This window comes from Manis javanica, chromosome 6 (genome assembly GCF_040802235.1).
Source record: "Manis javanica isolate MJ-LG chromosome 6, MJ_LKY, whole genome shotgun sequence".
Taxonomy (NCBI): domain Eukaryota; kingdom Metazoa; phylum Chordata; class Mammalia; order Pholidota; family Manidae; genus Manis; species Manis javanica.
Window position 1 is genome coordinate 85,505,951 of NC_133161.1, and position 20,684 is coordinate 85,526,634.

General features: G+C 37.3%; 1 protein-coding gene across 4 annotated transcripts in view; it reads right to left on the reverse strand.

The window, feature by feature from the left end:
- PHTF2 (putative homeodomain transcription factor 2) overlaps positions 1 to 20,684 on the reverse strand; it is a 183,955-nt gene that overhangs the window by 18,492 nt on the left and 144,779 nt on the right. For 2 of the 4 annotated variants that reach the window (XM_073238946.1, XM_073238947.1), the window contains 3 exons: positions 19,008 to 19,194; positions 17,986 to 18,141; positions 4,446 to 4,664 (listed from right to left, as the gene is read on the reverse strand). In XM_073238946.1, the coding sequence (XP_073095047.1) occupies positions 4,446 to 4,664; positions 17,986 to 18,141; positions 19,008 to 19,194 (562 nt within the window). Of the gene's footprint in view, positions 1 to 4,445; positions 4,665 to 17,985; positions 18,142 to 19,007; positions 19,195 to 20,684 lie in introns of those variants that run through there. The other 2 variants (XM_073238949.1, XM_073238948.1) reach the window with 2 other exon arrangements.

Consider the following 20,684-nt stretch of genomic DNA (forward strand, 5'->3'; position numbering starts at 1 on the left):
CATGACCTTATTTTTTAGAAGCCTGAGAATGAGAAATGTGTGTAAAATCAAGTCTTTAATCCAAAAGCAAAGTCAGCAGAAGCATAGGGCACTATAATTAGATAGAGAGCACTTTAAAAAGTTTACCTTATCAAAAAAGGGGCAGAGCTGTGATTTAAAACAATTCATTAAAATCAATTTTTTAAATCATTTAAGAAAGGCCTAATTGGCATGTTTTGAGAAAATATTAATTTCATTTATTCACTCAAATAACATTTATTAAGCATTTACTGTATACCATACTCCGTGATACAACAATGAGCAAAAGAACCCACGGTCCCTGCGTCTATGCCACTTACAGTGTGAGCTAGGGAAATGCTCACAGGCACTTTCCTAAACCTCAGTTCCAGTTATTATCTCAGTGACTTAGATGAATATGCATCTAACTCATCCAATACTCTATTTTCATGAATTTTTATTATTTTTTTCACTTCTTAAATTCCAGGGACCTTCAGCTACTCCCATGGACACAGCCTGGACCTTGTCAACACACAGAATTCTGAAATGAGTCTCTACTTCTGAAATGAGTCTTCAACTACCTTCTCTCATCCTACCATGTCTCTCTAACCTCCAATTCTAAAGCACTTGTTTCCTTGAATACACCTATCCTTCAATCTAACAGTCTCTTCTTAGTTTCATTTCCTTCTCAATCTAACATGTTGAGTCTCTTACCATATCTGTTCTTCCAAACAACAAATTCTCCCCTCTCCTGTTCCTTACACTGAGCACTTACACTGTATTATAATTGGGTACATCATTTCTGAGTGTCAGTTTTCTCTTCTATAAAATAAAAAATAAACTACATCATTGTAGGTTGTGATAATTACATGAAATAATGCATCTAGATTACTCTGCATGGTGCCTGGCATATAGTAAATACCTATTAATGTTTGTTATTTTGATTATTATAACTATATTCCAGAGAATATCACACAACTGTGTGGAATGGGCAACTACAAATTTGTGGTGTCAGATTCCAGCTGGACCCTCAGCATGTGGCAGTGTGACTCTTTTAATGTGTTCATTGGCTTGAATACATGCATACACATCCTCTCTCTCCACTATCTCCATTTCTCACAATGATAACCTCAAGGCTTCACCACCATCCACAAGCCCCCTATCCTGTCATCTCATTTCTTATTGTTAATTGACCTACCTGGCATCCTCCACTTCACAGAATTAGAGATCAGCAGGCAGTAACTCTCTCATGCTCTTATTTGCATTCTTCCCCACTCCTAATAGAGCAGACGATATGTTCTTCTTCCTAAGGCAGAGCTTCCTAATTATGCTTCTCCAGAGTCCTAAGAAACCTCGTTCAACAACTTTTTCTCCTATGTACATTATGTACTTGGATATCTCACATCTTGGAAGGTGGGGACTAAAACATTCCTTCAACTGTATTTCCTCATCTAACTAACAAATTTTCATGGCCGTACTTAATACTCATTCCTCAACCTCTGGAAAAGCTTCTTTCCTCTGACGCTTTTCCTGTAGCTGAAGCCAAAACAAATGGATGCATTTTTAAATTGAAACAAGTCACAATCAGAGAATAACACTCAGCTTTTTCATGTTTTAACCCCCACATTTGCTCCAGATATTTTAATAAAAAATTATATAGGCAAAAACTGAAACTCCCTTTGTATCTTTCTCTTTTCCTCCTCAGATTATTCAAAATTTGGTGTTTATCATTCCCTTGCATGTTTTTGTATCTACTGCATATGCTTTTATCCATAAGCAATGTGTAATATGCCCCATATGTCTAAAAATTTTATATAAGTTGTATAATTCTACTTGTTTTTTATTCAAAATTATATTCACGATTTATTCCCTTTGAGATAAGTAGCTCTGAGTTCTGAAATTTAACAGTGAATATTCAATTTCACTGTTGTATAGTTTCATCATATGCCATGATTTATTAATTCTATCATTAGCTCTTATATTATTTTCAATTTTTCACCACCACAGACAATGTAATTAAGATTTTTAGTATGTCTCCTTATGTGCATTTTCTAAAGTTTCCTTGGAGTGAAATGAAAAGAGTCCTAGGGAATGCAAACCTTCAATTTTACTATATAATGACAAATTCTCCCCCAGGTAGCTATATGGATTTTTATTAACATCAGCATTAAGAGTTCTTCTTTCTTCACGTTCTTCCTATTACTGAAATTCATCGGTTTTTAAATATTTGACATCCAATCAATATGAAATGGTATCTCTTTATTTGAATTTATAGTTCCCTGATTGCTAGCAAGGCTGACCATTTTTACTTATTACATACAAGTCATCTAAGTGACTTGTCTGTTAACATCCTTTCTCCTTTTTTCAACTAAGTCAGTTGTCTTTTATTTATTCATCTGTAGGGGTTCTTTACATGCTCTGTATAGTAACCCTGTGATAGTTAATGTGTTGGAAAAATATTCTCCTAGCCTGTGGCTTGTCTTGTCTTGTTGACATAATTTATAGCCCCAAATTTAAAATTTTAAGATATTCAATTTTATCAATCCTTCATTTGTGTCATTCGTTTATGCTTTTTACACCTTCAAAAATTTTGTTTCTTATCTAAAATAGCAAAGACTTTTCTTCTCTATTTTCTTCTGAGTATTTTAAAGTTTTGCTTCTCTACATTTAAGATCTTTATTTAAATAAATTTTTGTCTGTGGATAATCACTTGACCCACAACCAAATACTGAACAGTCCATCCATTTCCCAGTGATTTGCTAATGCCATTTATGTCATATATTGTCACATAAAAGCATGTATCCCTTTCTTGGTTTTCTATTCTGTACCTTTGGTCTACTTGTTTATACACTATTTTAGTCTGTTTGTGCTGCTGTAACAAAATAGCATGGACTGGATGGCTTAGGAACAACAAAATTTATTTTTCACAGTTCTGGAGGCTGGGAACTCCAAGATCAAGGTGGGAGCAGGTTCAGTGTCTGGTGAGACCCGCTTTCTGGTTCATAAAATGCCCTTTTTCTTGTTACTTCACACGGTAGAAGGAGCAAGGTAGCTCTTAGGGAACTCGTCTACAAGGGCATTAATTCTGTTTATGAGGGCTCTACTTTCATGCCCTGATTACCTTCCAAATGACCCATTTCCAGATACTATCACACTGGGGGTTAGGTTTCAACATATGAATTATGGGGGTGGTGAGGCACAAGATTCAGTCAATAGCATACATCTATACCATACTATCTTAATTACTATACCTTTAAATTCTTATACCAGTAAAGTCCCCTGTTGTTCTTCAAAACTGTTTTGACATTTTTTCTTTAAAGTGGACTTTATTTATCAGTTCAAGTTCAACCAAAACCAGAGTCAGACAAACACACAAACATGCTGGTGAGGATTTTGATAGAAAAAGCAATGATAATGGGTATCTCTGTCTTGATCTTGCCCTTTATAGAAATGCTCCTAGAATTTCATCATTAAATACAATAGTTTTTTAAAAGGTTGGTAGTTACCCTTTATCCCATGAACGAAATTCCTCTCTATCTCTAGTTTTCTAAGAGTTTGCTCATTGGCTTTATTACGAAGATTTGATGAGGAATTAGCTAAGAGAAATTTTATATAACTACCAGGTTTCTGGATGATATACCCATGAATGGAGATATCATTCACCAAGATTTGGAGTGCCATAACAAATACATATTTAGGAGAAAAGATGGGGTGTTTGTTTAAATTTGAGGTACTGCTGAAACATTCAAATGAGGATATCCTATAGACCTGTACTGTCCAATATTGATACAGAACTCACGTGTGTTTATTGAGCATTTGAAATGTAGTGAGTCCAAATGAGATGTGCTCTAAGTGTTTACAACAGATTTTGAAAACTTAGTATAGAAAAAAATCAAATATGTCATTAATATTTTCCATTTAGTTATATGATAAGATTTTGACTATATTGGGTTAAATAAAACATAGTAAAATTAATTGGTCCTTTTTAAATGTTTTTAATGAGGCTACCAGAAAATTTTAAATTACATACATGACTCGTATTTCTGTTGGATAGCATTACAATAAGCACTTGGATATACACATTTGATATTCATGAGATATAAATTTGTGAATTATAGTCTCATAGGTGCATTCAAGCCCACTGGTGTAGATGAATCTGATCATGAAGCATAATGAGTGAGAAAATGACTAATGAGTCTAAAATACAAACTGACTTATAAAACTCCATTTACCAGCTTCTCAGGAGCATGTTTGCAAGGTCATCATAATGTGAATATTGAGCTTTTTATGTTCCAGTGAAGCCAGATCACAGCTCACATAAAAGAAAAAAAATTATAGAAGTATGATTTTGATTGAAGGAAGGCCTTTTCTTCACCTCTGTAAAATCTGTACATTAAGTCAAAGGAGCTAGACTGATAGCCCCACATAATCCAGCACTGTAAACCAACCTGATGAAAAGGGTCGTCTCTATATTCTTTTTTCATACATGGATTAATCTGAGGATTTTCCACATCTGTCTCACTGGTACAAGAAGATCGGCATTCTGCACAGTGTAACAAGTCTTCCCATAATACATCTTCTGTTTCAGATTCTGGCCTTGTGCTCTCAGAATCCTGTCTGGAACTTGAACAGTGAGAGCTGCAACTAGTACCCGATTTAGGGGCTTCCTGAAATCAAGATATTCTTTGACATTAATACAATTCATGTACCCTTTCCAACTTAAAGGATTCTCTCACAACCACATATTGCTACATTTGCTCAAACAACAAATGTACTGTCCGATTAACAGTGAAATACATAGCAAAACATTAAAAATACATATTAGGGTTTTAGGAAATAAAATTTCCTCCTATCAAGTTTCTTTGATTTCATGTCTCAGCTCAAGTGCTATTTTGCATGCAAAGGTTGAGCCTGTTTTCTCTTAAACTTTCTTTATATAAAGTTCAGAATTCAGTCAGGCAGAGACTAGCCTAAGTTCATATGGAATACATAGTGACTATTAACCCACTTTAATTGATGTGTTTAATGGAGTTATTGTCTTTCTCTAGTCTTTTTTTTAGCAACAATAGATTTCATGTATCTACTATTTTTTATTTGTCAAACAGAAAATCCAATAAATTAATGTAAAATTAACAAATAATCTATACCAGGAAGATAACTGCCAACATTTTTTAGATAATCTATGGTATAAAAGTGAAAAAAAGGGGGGCGGGGCCAAGATGGCGGCGTGAGTAGAGCAGTGGAAATCTCCTCCCAAAAACACATAGAGCTATGAAAATATAACAAAGAAAAATCTTCCTAAAATAGAGACCACAGGACACAGGACAACATCCAGACCACATCCACACCTGCAAGAACCCAGCGCCTTGTGAAGGGGGTAAGATACAAGCCCCAGCCCGGCGGGACCCGAGCGCCCCTCCCCCCGGCTCCCGGCGGGTGGAGAGAAACCTGAGCGGTTTTTTTTTTTTTTTTTTTTTTTTTTTGGCGAGCGCTTTTTGGAAGCCTTAGAGGGACGGGCCCCCGTTGCTGGGGAGGCAGGGTGGCGGGACCGGTGAGGAGGTGCCTGGGAACGGCGCCGGAGGACAAAGAATATCCCGCGTTTCTCCCTGCGAGACCTGGGGGCGGGTGCCTGAGACCGGTGCCTGAGGACGGAGGAGGTCGCGCGTTTTTCCCCTTTTTTTTTTTTTTCTCTTTTTGGCGAGCGCTTTTTGGAAGCCTTGAAGGGACGGGGACCCCAGTGCTAGGGAGGCACGGTGGCGGGACTGGTGAGCGGGTGGCTGGGACCGGCGCCAGAGGACAAAGAATATCCCCCGTTTTTCCCTGCAGGACCGGTGGGCGGGTGCCTGAGACCGGCACTTGAGGACAGAGGAAATCACGCGTTTTTCCCCTTTTTTTTTTCTCTTTTCTGCGAGTGCTTTTTGGAAGCCTAAAAGGGACAGGGACCCCGGTGCTAGGGAGGCAGGGCGGCGGGACTGGTGAGCGGGTGCCTGGGACCGGCACCTGAGGACAAAGAATATCCCGCATTTTTCCCTGTGGGACCGGTGGGTGGGTGCCTGAGACCAGCACCTGAGGACGGAAGAAATCGCGCGTTTTTCCCCTTTTTTTTCTCTCTCTTTGCCGAGTGCTTTTTGGAAGCCTTGAAGGGACAGGGACCCCGGTGCTAGGGAGGCAGGGCGGCGGGACTGGTGAGCGGGTGCGTGGGACCAGTGCCTGAGGACAAAGAATATTGAGCGTTCCTTCCCTGCGGGACCGGTGGGTGGGTGCTTTTTGGAAGCCTTGAAAGGACAGGGACCCTGGTGCTAGGGAGACAGGGCAGCAGGACCAGTGAGCGGGTGCCTGGGACCGGCACCTGAGGACAAAAAAAAAAAAAAAAAAAATCGCTTGTTTTTTCCTTTTTTTCCTTTTTTTTTTCTCTTTGTTTCTGTTCCCTCTCTCATTGTTGCTGCTGTTGTTTTGGTTTGGAGAGTGCTTTTTGGAAATCTTAAAGGGGCAGGACAGGTCACTTAGACCAGAAGCAGGGAATCTGGGAATCTCTGGGCACTCTAACCCCCTGGGCAGCAGGGAGCACAGAGACCCCTTACGGAGATAAATAGTCTCCTGGCTGCTCCCCCTCCAACGGGGCTCCACCATTTTGGAGGAACAGCCCCAGCCAGGCCAAGCCCACAGCAACAGCGGAGATAAACCCCAAAGCAACTGGGCAGGAAGCAGAAGCCCTGTCTGCGCACAGCTGCCCAGCACAAGCCACTAGAGGTCGCTATTCTCCCAGGAAAAGTCTACAAACCAACAAGAAGGGAAGCTCTTCCAGCGGTCACTTGTACCAGCTCTGCAAACTATCTCTATCACCATGAAAAGGCAAAACTACAGGCAGACAAAGATCACAGAGACAACACCTGAGAAGGAGACAGACCTAACTAGTCCTCCTGAAAAAGAATTCAAAATAAAAATCATGAACATGCTGACAGAGATGCAGAAAAAAATGCAAGAGCAATGGGATGAGATGCAGAGAAAAATGCAAGAGCAGTGGGATGAAGTCCGGAAGGAGATCACAGATGTCAGGAAAGAGATCACAGAAGTGAAACAATCCCTGGAAGGATTTATAAGCAGAATGGATAAGATGCAAGAGGCCATTGAAGGAATAGAAGCCAGAGAACAGGAACGTATAGAAGCTGACATAGAGAGAGATAAAAGGATCTCCAGGAATGAAACAACACTAAGAGAAATATGTGACCAATACAAAAGGAAAAACATTCGTATTATAGGGATACCAGAAGAGGAAGAAAGAGGAAAAGGGATAGAAAGTGTCTTTGAAGAAATAATTGCTGAAAACTTCCCCAAACTGGGGGAGGAAATAATCGAACAGACCATGGAATTACACAGAACCCCCAACAGAAAGGATCCAAGGAGGACAACACCAAGACACATAATAATTAAAATGGCAAGGATCAAGGACAAGGAAAGAGTTTTCAAGGCAGCTAGAGAGAAAAAGGTCACCTATAAAGGAAAACCAATCAGGCTAACATCAGACTTCTCAACAGAAACCCTACAGGCCAGAAGAGAATGGCATGATATACTTAATGCAATGAAACAGAAGGGCCTTGAACCAAGGATACTGTATCCAGCACGACTATCATTTAAATATGATGGTGGGATCAAACAATTCCCAGACAAGCAAAAGCTGAGGGAATTTGCTTCCCACAAACCACCTCTACAGGGCATCCTACAGGGACTGCTCTAGATGGGAGCACCCCTAAAAAGAGCACAGAACAAAACACACAACATATGAAGAAGGGAGGAGGAGGAATAAGAAGGGAGAGAAGAAAAGACTCTCCAGACAGTGTATATAACAGCTCAATAAGCGAGCTAAGTTAGGCAGTAAGATACTAAAGAAGCTAACCTTGAACCTTTGGTAACCACGAATCTAAAGCCTGCAATGGCAATAAGTACATATCTTTCAATAGTCACCCTAAATGTAAATGGACTTAATGCACCAATCAAAAGACATAGAGTAATAGAATGGATAAAAAAGCAAGACCCATCTATATGCTGCTTACAAGAAACTCACCTTAAACCCAAAGATAAGCATAGACTAAAAGTCAAGGGATGGAAAAACATATTTCAGGCAAACAACAGTGAGAAGAAAGCAGGGGTTGCAGTACTAATATCAGACAAAATAGACTTCAAAACAAAGAAAGTAACAAGAGATAAAGAAGGCCACTACATAATGATAAAGGGCTTAGTCCAACAAGAGGATATAACCATTCTAAATATATATGCACCCAATACAGGAGCACCAGCATATGTGAAGCAAATACTAACAGAACTAAAGAGGGAAATAGACTGCAATGCATTCATTGTAGGAGACTTCAACACACCACTCACCCCAAAGGATAGATCCACCGGGCAGAAAATAAGTAAAGACACACAGGCACTGAACAACACACTAGAACAGATGGACCTAATAGACATCTATAGAACTTTACATCCAAAAGCAACAGGATATACATTCTTCTCAAGTGCACATGGAACATTCTCCAGAATAGACCATATACTAGCTCACAAAAAGAGCCTCAGTAAATTCCACAATATTGAAATTCTACCAACCAATTTTTCAGACCACAAAGGTATGAAAGTAGAAATAAATTCTACAAAGAAAACAAAAAGGCTCACAAACACATGGAGGCTTAACAACATGCTACTAAATAATCAATGGATCAATGAACAAATCAAAATAGAGATCAAGGAATATATAGAAACAAATGACAACAACAACACTAAGCCCCAACTTCTGTGGGATGCAGCGAAAGCAGTCTTAAGAGGAAAGTATATAGCAATCCAGGCACACTTGAAGAAGGAAGAACAATCCCAAATGAATACTCTAACATCACAACTATTAAAACTGGAAAAAGAAGAACAAATGAGGCCTAAAGTCAGCAGAAGGAGGGACATAATAAAGATCAGAGAAGAAATAAACAAAATTGAGAAGAATAAAACAATAGCAAAAATCAACGAAACCAAGAGCTGGTTCTTTGAGAAAATAAACAAAATAGATAAGCCTCTAGCCCAACTTATTAAGAGAAAAAGAGAGTCAACACAAATCAACATAATCAGAAATGAGAATGGAAAAATCACGACAGACTCCACAGAAATACAAAGAATTATTAAAGACTACTATGAAAACCTATATGCCAACAAGCTGGAAAACCTAGAAGAAATGGACAACTTCCTAGAAAAATACAACATCCCAAGACTGACTAAGGAAGAAACACAAAAGTTAAACAAACCAATTACAAGCAAAGAAATTGAAACAGTAATCAAAAAACTACCCAAGAACAAAACCCCGGGGCCGGACGGATTTACCTCGGAATTTTATCAGACACACAGAGAAGACATAATACCCATTCTCCTTAAAGTGTTCCACAAAATAGAAGAAGAGGGAATACTCCCAAACTCATTCTATGAAGCCAACATCACCCTAATACCAAAACCAGGAAAAGACCCCACCAAAAAAGAAAATTACAGACCAATATCCCTGATGAATGTAGATGCAAAAATACTCAATAAAATATTAGCAAACAGAATTCAACAGTATATCAAAAGGATCATACACCATGACCAAGTGGGGTTCATCCCAGGGATGCAAGGATGGTACAACATTCGAAAATCCATCAACATCATCCACCACATCAACAAAAAGAAAGACAAAAACCACATGATCATCTCCATAGATGCTGAAAAAGCATTTGACAAAATTCAACATCCATTCATGATAAAAACTCTCAGCAAAATGGGAATAGAGGGCAAGTACCTCAACATAATAAAGGCCATATATGATAAACCCACAGCCAGCATTATACTGAACAGCGAGAAGCTGAAAGCATTTCCACTGAGATCGGGAACCAGACAGGGATGCCCACTCTCCCCACTGTTATTTAACATAGTACTGGAGGTCCTAGCCACGGCAATCAGACAAAACAAAGAAATACAAGGAATCCAGATTGGTAAAGAAGAAGTTAAACTGTCACTATTTGCAGATGATATGATACTGTACATAAAAAACCCTAAAGACTCCACTCCAAAACTACTAGAACTGATATCGGAATACAGCAAAGTTGCAGGATACAAAATCAACACACAGAAATCTGTAGCTTTCCTATACACTAACAACGAATCAATAGAAAGAGAAATCAGGAAAACAATTCCATTCACCATTGCATCAAAAAGAATAAAATACCTAGGAATAAACCTAACCAAGGAAGTGAAAGACTTATACTCTGAAAACTACAAGTCACTCTTAAGAGAAATTAAAGGGGACACTAATAAATGGAAACTCATCCCATGCTCATGGCTAGGAAGAGTTAATATCGTCAAAATGGCCATCCTGCCGAAAGCAATATACAGATTTGATGCAATCCCTCTCAAATTACCAGCAACATTCTTCAATGAATTGGAACAAATAATTCAAAAATTCATATGGAAACACCAAAGACCCCGAATAGCCAAAGCAATCCTGAAAAAGAAGAATAAAGTAGGGGGGATCTCACTCCCCAACTTCAAGCTCTACTACAAAGCCACAGTAATCAAGACAATTTGGTACTGGCACAAGAACAGAGCCACAGACCAGTGGAACAGATTAGAGACCCCAGAAATTAACCCAAACATATATGGTCAATTAATATTTGATAAAGGAGCCATGGACATACAATGGCAAAATGACAGTCTCTTCAACAGATGGTGCTGGCAAAACTGGACAGCTACATGTAGGAGAATGAAACTGGACCATTGTCTAACCCCATATACAAAGGTAAACTCAAAATGGATCAAAGACCTGAATGTAAGTCACGAAACCATTAAACTCTTGGAAAAAAACATAGGCAAAAACCTCTTAGATATAAACATGAGTGATCTCTTCTTGAACATATCTCCCCGGGCAAGGAAAACAACAGCAAAAATGAGCAAGTGGGACTACATTAAGCTGAAAAGCTTCTGTACAGCGAAAGACACCATCAATAGAACAAAAAGGAACCCTACAGTATGGGAGAATATATTTGAAAATGACAGATCTGATAAAGGCTTGACGTCCAGAATATATAAAGAGCTCACACGCCTCAACAAACAAAAAACAAATAACCCAATTAAAAAATGGGCAGAGGAACTGAACAGACAGTTCTCCAAAAAAGAAATACAGATGGCCAAGAGACACATGAAAAGATGCTCCACATCGCTAATTATCAGAGAAATGCAAATTAAAACTACAATGAGGTATCACCTCACACCAGTAAGGATAGCTGCCATCCAAAAGACAAACAACAACAAATGTTGGCGAGGCTGTGGAGAAAGGGGAACCCTCCTACACTGCTGGTGGGAATGTAAATTAGTTCAACCATTGTGGAAAGCAGTATGGAGGTGCATCAAAATGCTCAAAACAGACCTACCATTTGACCCAGGAATTCCACTCCTAGGAATTTACCCTAAGAACGCAGCAATCAAGTTTGAGAAAGACAGATGCACTCCTATGTTTATCGCAGCACTATTTACAATAGCCAAGAATTGGAAGCAACCTAAATGTCCATCTGTAGATGAATGGATAAAGAAGATGTGGTACATATACACAATGGAATACTACTCAGCCATAAGAAGTGGAAAAATCCAACCATTTGCAGCAACATGGATGGAGCTGGAGAGTATTATGCTCAGTGAAATAAGCCAAGCGGAGAAAGAGAAATACCAAATGATTTCACTCATCTGAGGAGTATAGGAACAAAGGAAAAACTGAAGGAACAAAACAGCAGCAGAATTACAGAACCCAAAAATGGACAAACAGGTACCAAAGGGAAAGGAACTGGGGAGGATGGGTGGGCAGGGAGGGATAAGGTGGGGGGAGAAGAAGGGGGGTATAAAGATTAGCATGCATGGGGGGGAGGGAGAAAGGGGAGGGTGGGCTGCACAACACAGAGAGGACAAGTAGTGACTCTACCACATTTTGCTAAGCTGATGGACAGTAACCGTAATGTGGTTGTTAGGGGGGACCTGATATAGGGGAGAGCATAGTAAACACAGTATTCTTCAGGTAAGTGTAGATTAAAAATTTTTAAAAAAAAAAGAAAGAAAGAAAGAAAGAAAAGGGGATTACTCCTTAACAGGATAAAACTATTGGTAAATCAAAGATCAACGCATGCTTTAAATATCCTTAATGTTGATCACTTAAAGGGTGTCAGATGATCAGCTATGGAGGTACTCTTTTCTGATAATATTCCTTTCTCTTAATTAAAAAAAAAAAAAAAAAGCAGTTACTGTGTGCTGACCTCCAATGAGTTCTGCACAGTGGTATAGAGGGCATGTCAAAGTGTGGGCAAAGGGTCTGTTTGTTTCTACGCAGAAGATCAAGGCCTAGCTTGGATACCCAGAAAATGAACTAAGATACGATATGAGGAGGAGCTTCCGGCATCAGCACTCTCTGGAGGACTCGTGCCGGGGGATGATCATCAAAAAGCCTCCACAGGGATCCGGACGATGCTGCGGTTGTGGCTGCATCCAGCCCACCGTCTCCTGGACTTGCCATAAGAAGGAGGAGGGAGATGTCTAGGCTGGCATGTGCATACAGTGAGACAACGAATTTGACTGGATCTGTACTGTTGGAACTCAACCAGGAGTTGGGAGGGGTGCAAGTTGTAGCACCCCAAAATCTCATGACTATAGACTATCTATGGTTAAAAGAACATATGGGATGTGAACAGATCCCAGAAATGGGCTGCTTTAATTTGTCTGATGGTTCAAGTACAGTTGGACAATATCCATCATATCATAGATAAATTTTCACAAATGCCTAGGGTGCCTAAATGGTTTTCTTGGCTTCACTGGAGATGGCTGGTAATTATAGATTTGCTTTGTTTATGTCACCGTATTCCTATTATGTTAATATGTGTGTGCAAATTAGTTAGTAGTTTAAAACCTATACATACTTAAGGTACTATACAAGAAGATATGTCAAAGAAATAATCAATCCTCCCAAGTTTCCTTCATGTGCTACATCTATAGCTTTTCTTCTTCCTTCCTAATTACAAACCTTAAATAGAATTCGTGCCTCATATAGAATTTACCGAGTATCATAATTCCTCCAGGTGGTAAAGATACCTCGAGACAAGTGCTGGGCATAGAAGCCACAGGGCATAAATCTGCAAAGAAGTAAAAAGCTAACCTTTGCAAACAATATGGCTTCTCTCTCACTTACCAACTTTACATTTCCCTGTATGGCCCCGGAAGATGACTGGTTAGCCAGAGACGGGTAAGATTCCTCAAGGGAGGAACAACCTAAGACAGGCACAGTCGCAGGGGGGCCATCAGGTGAGAAATTGGGGATCAACAGAGGTGAGGCTCAGAACCTCACCACCCCTGCTTTGAGAGAAATCTTCTGCATCCGTGGATGTCTTGCTGCCCTTGTCTAGCCTGGATTAATACTTAGTCCATAGGCACACACCTGATCATCTGATCATCTATATTTGCCTTCTTACAGCACTAAACTATGTTTTCTACCTTTATCTTGCATCTACCTACCACTTCAGCATTTTATTAAAAATAAAAATAATAATAATAATAGGAGAAATGTGGGATCAACATATAAATCAAGTACAAAAATCAAATGAATATTCATATTTGACCTGATGGTTTATAAGTCATATTGCATGATCAAAACCGAAAGTTTCTGTGATGAATGCCCTTGTACTGTTCACCATGTAAGAATTTATTCACTCTGTAAGAATTCGTTCACCATGTAAGAACTTGTTCGTTATGCTTCAGAAGATTGGAGACTGACGAGAATTAGGCTTGAGATGGATTAATGATTGTACATTGAGCGTTGACCCCCCTATACTGAATTTTATTGTTGTTAACAACCATTTGATCAATAAATATGAGAGATGCCCTCTCAAAAAAAAAAAAAAAAAAAAAAGCAAAAGTTAAATAATTTCCGATCAGTTTACTTTTTTCCTAGGAGTTTTAAATGTACAAAATAAATACTTTTGAGTAAGTTTTTTATCTAAATTAATTCAAAATAACTTTTCCTGAATAAAGAATGGTAACAGCCATCCTTATAGCCAAGTATGCTGAAATTTTGGGATCTGTGTTTGGCTATCCTGTCACTGAAATTTATCAGTTCTACTCTAAAGTGTTTTATGTTTCTCTTTACCATGCTACTACCACCAGGATTCAAATACTGTCATTCGCACCTTGCTTGCTTAAGAGGGCTCCTAATTCACTCCTGTCTTGAAGGCCTTCCTCTCTTTTCAAATTAACCTTCCTAAGTGCAGTTGTTCTTTCACTTTTCTGACCAAAATCCTGAGGCTCCCCATTGCTTTTCTAGAAAAAGTTCAAATTCCTACACGCAGCATGCTTGTCTTCAATGTGCTACTTTTGGAACTTGTTCTGTACACCACAACCTCCTCCTCTAGCGACACTGGGCTACTCCCCACCCCCTAAACACGGCTTGTTCTTTGACACTCTAGCCTCAGAGCCTAACTCTCATTACTAATCCTACCTTCCTTCAGCTCCTCCTCAACAAAGTGCCAGGAAAATTCCATCTGTACCTCTTTATGGATGGCCTACCTTGTTTTTGAGCCTTAGTTTAGTTATCTAACATGGGAAACAAAACTATTTACCTTAAAGAGATAGTGAAAATTAAATAAGCACTGTTACCTTTTAATAAAAACCTAGTACAAAGCAGAGGCTCAACAAATATTAAAGTCTACTATTTAGAGTGATCACTTTGTCCCTGAAGTGAGTTATTATTACTTATATTCATTTAGCAATAAATTCTGCATTGCTATACAGCATCCATTATATTGTCTGAGTTAATTAAATGTTCATGTATTTCATATTCTCAAATAAATTCTAACTCCCAAATATACTCTAAGGCCATGAAAGAAACCAAATACAGTATTTTTTTTTGCCATCCGTTCCAAAGGTAACAAGAGATACATGATTAATAATTAACTTATAGATATTAAAATGGGTACCATGAATACATATTTAATGTGTTGATAAGAGTATCTGTGGGAAGATGGTTGTCTGAGGGAGAGTTAAAAGTTTTTTGAAAGAGTTGAGCAGAAAAATGAATAAAGAAATAAACAGAAAAAATAACAGAAAGAAAAAAAGGCAAAAACGAGCCTGCTGTTTTATAAAAAGCACTCTAAAATTCTCAGATTAACTAATGTCAAACAGAATACCTGAAATATAAGCAGTTTTTATTGCAACAATTTTCATTAGATAGCAAGGCACAGAATGTACTAAGTAATCAGTAATTACGAACTTCAGATTTTTGATAAAGCTAGCTTATTGTCTATCACTAATTTCTGGTACAGACTTGCTAATCAGATACAGAAAAAAGTAACAGGGTTTAAGGCCTGGACTGTTCAACTGAAACTAATGGGTGATTTCAGGGAGAGTGCATATCTGTAATTCTTTATAAATGTGTCTTGCCAAGTACTAATTAATAAGTGGGCCATTTTATAAATGCAAAAAATATTGCTTATAATTACTTACATTTCAAACAGAATTTTACTATAATATTTAGGTGATTAATGCCACTTCGATTTCACTATAAATTACTGGGTAAAGCATAAAAAATTGGAAATTTTTGAATTGAAGAAAAAAGCTTGAGTTAATATCTCATTTAATTTGGCTTGCTCTGCTTACTTCAATCTTTAGACAGTTAAAACTGAGCATATAGTCAAATTAAGAGGAGAAAGATTATTTATTTGACGAGAATAAGTATCTATATTATCAATGCTTTTTGCCAGGCTTTTTTCATGCATAATCCCATTTAATTCTAACAATCTGATGAGGCTGGTCTTCCTTCTTCATTGTACAGATGCACAGAGACTTAGACAAGTTAAATAACTTTTCCAAGGTCATTTAAAGAGTGTGACTCCAAGCCCACAGTTCCTTCATTATGATTCCCATCAAATGCAACCTTTATTAGATGAAAGCTAATCTACAGGGAATAAAAATTTAAGATACCTGTAAAATTAAGATAGAGCAAGAAATAGGACAAATGCTTAAAAGAAGTTATCTATTCCACAGGACACCTCCTATATCCCAGATAATCAAGAATTCCGTTGTCATCTTCCCCACAGGAGAATGGATGAAGCCAAGCAGATATAGTAGTTAGTAGAAAAAGGCAAGAAACAAGGGTGGAGTGGGAACAAGAGCAAGGAATGAGAAGACAGGAAAGGAGATAAGTGAAAGTTGACATACTGAATGTCAAGATCACCACCTCATCCCTAATCCCCTTGGGGCCAAATGCCACGGCAGCCTGTTGTTATGTCTACCACTACATGCCACCAAAATTTTGGATGATTCTTCCTGAAAAACAAAATGTCCCCAAAAAGTATACCTGTAGATAGTGACATCTGGGAGGCCTATAACAAATGGCTGGGTCCCCAACCAGTCATCATATAGTGAAGCCCTCTAGACCCACCCACAAAATATTTCCCCAAATGATTTCTCTGTGCCTTAAAGAAAAAATATCACCAATAGTTTTTTGAAGAGAGTATGATAATATATACATAAAGATGCAAAACAATACTATAAATCTTCTGTCTTAATTCTATTTATTCAAAGGAATTTTTGTTTTGTCTTTTTAAAATACTCTTTGAAGTTGGTTTGACTTGACAGTCAGAATTTTTTGGAACTGAAATGCAGCTTTTTAAACATTGTCTATTCTAAAGTTCCTTACTTACAAATGAAGAATGTGAAGACCAGATTTTAATTTTATGTAATCTTTTACATCATTAAAAAAATATCTAAAACCAATACCTACTAGCTATTAGCTTTACATAGTTTGACATCTAGAAGATTTAAGCAACATATTTATTTAAAAGTTAAGATTAGTAGAATAATGTTCTGCCCTTCAAGAATCTCAATCGTTCAAAATGTGGTTGCAAACTAAGAAGGGCAAAATTATAGGGTGAGCAAAGTGTCTCTAAAGCCAAATAGTTTATTCTGTAGGGAAGTGTAGACTTCCTTCTATAGGAGGTCCTGAATCCTGTCCAAGATCAAATGACTTCTAATTGTATATAGAGTAAGACTGAACCTCACAAGCATGGTCATCTGGTTTAGGAACAGATAGTGAGAGGAAAATGTTAGAGCAGACACACTGACTTCAGTGTTTGACTAATGGCAGCCACTAAACAGCCAGTCACCATAAAGATTAACCAGAGATGACCACACAGAAGAGTGTACAAAGAACAGGAACCTCTTCTAATCTTAAGACCCTCAAGGTTTGCACATTCCAGCACAGCGTATTTGATTTTTCTAAAGCTTAACCTTAAATTATCAAGAAAAAGAATTCTAATACAGTCCAAACAGAGTATAACATAGTGGTTATCAAAGTGACCTAAGGAGTAATTCATTTGCCTTGAAGAGAGATAATTAAATGCTCTGTCTTTAGAATAAAACTGAAAACACAATTGAATCAAACTCTTTTTCTATTTAGATAGTTTCAAGAGATGTGATGAAGTTAGAAAAGGGTGTAGAGAAAAAGAAATATTAACAAAGAAAAACAGAATCAAAGATGAAAAAATTGACTATTATAGAATGAGCAACTTAATGACTGGTGACAATTACATGAAGGAAGTCACTTAGATAGTAATTCTGCTATAATCAAGAAGTTATCAGCCTTTCAAACTGTGGAAAAGACTAACACAGGAGTTCATAGACTGTCTCTCCAGGATGGTCTTCCTTAATAGTAAACAGCAAACTGAATGTATGAGTCTTCAGAAATAATGCACAAAATGAGTAGAAATGTGTGGCTATTTATCATGTACAATACATAAATCTAAAACTGCTACTCTATAAATCCAGATCATATTACAATAGCATATTGATACTGATGGGAAGTATTTGTTATCTCAAAGATATTCAATTGCTGAAAGAAATTGTAATTAGTAATGTAAAACAGTTATGTATGTAGATATGTAAGGCCAAAGTATATACCTCATTAGGGTAATTTTTCTTATAATGATGTGACTTTCTATTACGAAGAATGCTCTCAGAAGTCCTGTCCACATGACGGCGTAATGGGTATCCTGTTTCAGGACCTTCCTCACTGGAAACTTCATCAGAAACATTTGTTATTGTCCTGTGGGTATCCTAAATTGGGAGTACACAATTAGGGTTACTGGCCATTTCTGACTGACCTTGTAGCCTTAAAACTGCAAATTCTAAATTATACATAGATTATACACACACACACACACCTTTAAGTAGCTTCAAACTGCAAATTCTAAATTATACATAGACTATACACACATATACACCTTTAAGTACCTTCAAACCTCAAAGTAAATGACTAGTAATACCTGATTTTCTGAGAAAATGTCTTAAATCAATGACTATACTGTTATTTTAACAATAATTCAACAGTCATTTGCCGAATATCATCAATCCTTCACAAAAGGATTTTAAATAGCTTACAAAATTAAGAAATCAGATACAAGCCAGATCAGAGGATATTTAAAAAGAAGCTGAGACCTGAGATGAACTAATAAGTACACTATTTTTATAAACTTAAAATGCCATCAATTATAAGACCATCATTGATTTAATAATGGCTTATGAGGCAGAAGGTGAATGGTAGTTCAGGATGGTGAATAGTAGAGAACATAAGTGGAAAACCAGATTCCTAGTTCAGTTTCTAGAATAATTTAGATGTGTCATTCAAAACAAATTCTTACACACATGGCAACAGAGAAAGAAAAGATAAGGTTTAACAAATATCATCTATAAATTATAAAGTGCTTTAACATTTTGGAAAAATTGGAACCATCAATCAATTCAGAAAAGTGTCAAGTTATATTGTCAGTGATGTTTATTCATATTACTTTATCTGATTTTCAGCTTCATCAGTGTGATTTGTAAAGTCTCACAGAATAAATTCTGGAGAGAATACATAGCTCAAGGGCAATCACCATGCCTAAAATCACAAAGACAAAACTATTTTAAAAAATCACACTTACTTTGCTGGGAGTGTTCCTCAGTGTTCCTGTGTTCCAGGTTGTTTCTTCTGGCTGAATACTTTCACACTGAGGTTCATGGCTTTGCATTCCGTCTTCACTGCTTTTAACAGTCTTTTTCCCGTCAAGGGATACATAGCCATTGTCAGTCTCAGTTGATTTATCAATTGAATTCTTTGCTTTCTTTGATCTAAGAAGAAAAATACTCACAACTTACCAAATAATTCTTGGTCAAAATCACCTGGTCTTTGAGTAAAGTATAAGATTAAAATTAAAATTTTGCCCATTTTATTACAGTTAACATATTTTTTAAGTTTTATTTAAAAAAAAGATCTCAGTAATTACCAAATTAAGTTGCAATCAGTGTTTTTGCTTAATTTTAATACTCTCATTTACCCAAACACTTTACCATTAGTATATATACAAAAATATGTCAGAAAAATTCATCTTAATATACAAATGGGAGACATAGGACCTTTGGTAACATAAAAATAAATGAAAAAAGGGAAAACTTTATACAAGGTTCCAAATAATGGAAGTAGAAATGAAGAACACAAAGAAAATAAAGAGGTAACCAACCTCTTTCACCCACCGAAATACTCTGTAAAAAATATTACTAATCATGTAGTTTACAAAGCCCTAAAAGGCTACAATTAAGGTTCCTCATTTACAGTAATTAGATTTTTCCCCATACATAAAATACAACATAGGAAATAATAAACAAGACATTTTTTATTAATAGGCAAATGCTCTAGGAGTCCTTGTCAGAGACTACAGTGGGAGAAAGAATGGCTATCCAAAAGAAATGGTAAGTCACACACAAACTTAGAATGTGCTCAATGAAGATTAAGTCTATCATTAGACATTATTAAAAAGCAATTATTTAATTATATTTAAATAAATCCCCTTGAATTTTCTCTAACATACCAGTTTTGCAAGAAAGGAAAAATAAAACTAGTATACTGCCCTCATGAGATCAAAAAACAAAAGTTTTAAAAAATGCACAGAAAAATTATGTTTCATACTAGTTACTTCGTTCTATTAAAATCTTTTAGAACCGAGTGGTATCTTAGAATTTACCTATTCTGAATGCTAATTTTGGAAACAAGGAATCAGAAATATAAAGAGTTCTATGTGACTTACTTAAGGTCACACAGCCAGTTAGAGGCAAAGCTGGCACTAGAATAAAGTTCTACTAAGAGGCTAATTATATTCTCCACACCACCTCCAACTGCCCACACTCTTTAGAAAACTGCCTGTTAGGATTTATTCTTAACACATTCATCAAAGCCTAGAACATTTTTGTCATAACACAAACACAGGCCCCTTCCTACCTGCCCTTTTCCTGCAAGGTTATTAAAGGGAACAGACAGACCATACTTCTCATAAGCTCTAGAGCTTTGATACTTTTTAGTCATTCAGAACACATCTCTAGGAGTTCAAGAATCAGAAGCCCAATTTTCTGACCCTTTTCTTTCTATATGACCCTAAGAGGCATGGAGAGACCAAGGGAATGCACCATAGAAGAAAGTTGATTTAAGAGTGGCAGAAGGAGGAAGGAAAATGAATTATAGTAGAGAGGAGATGGGCAAAAATGTAAAATACAAGGTGTAGGCAAAAGTGACTTTATCTGCCTGAAGAAATAGGAACACCAGTTATTAATTGTTTCCTTTCCCTTGA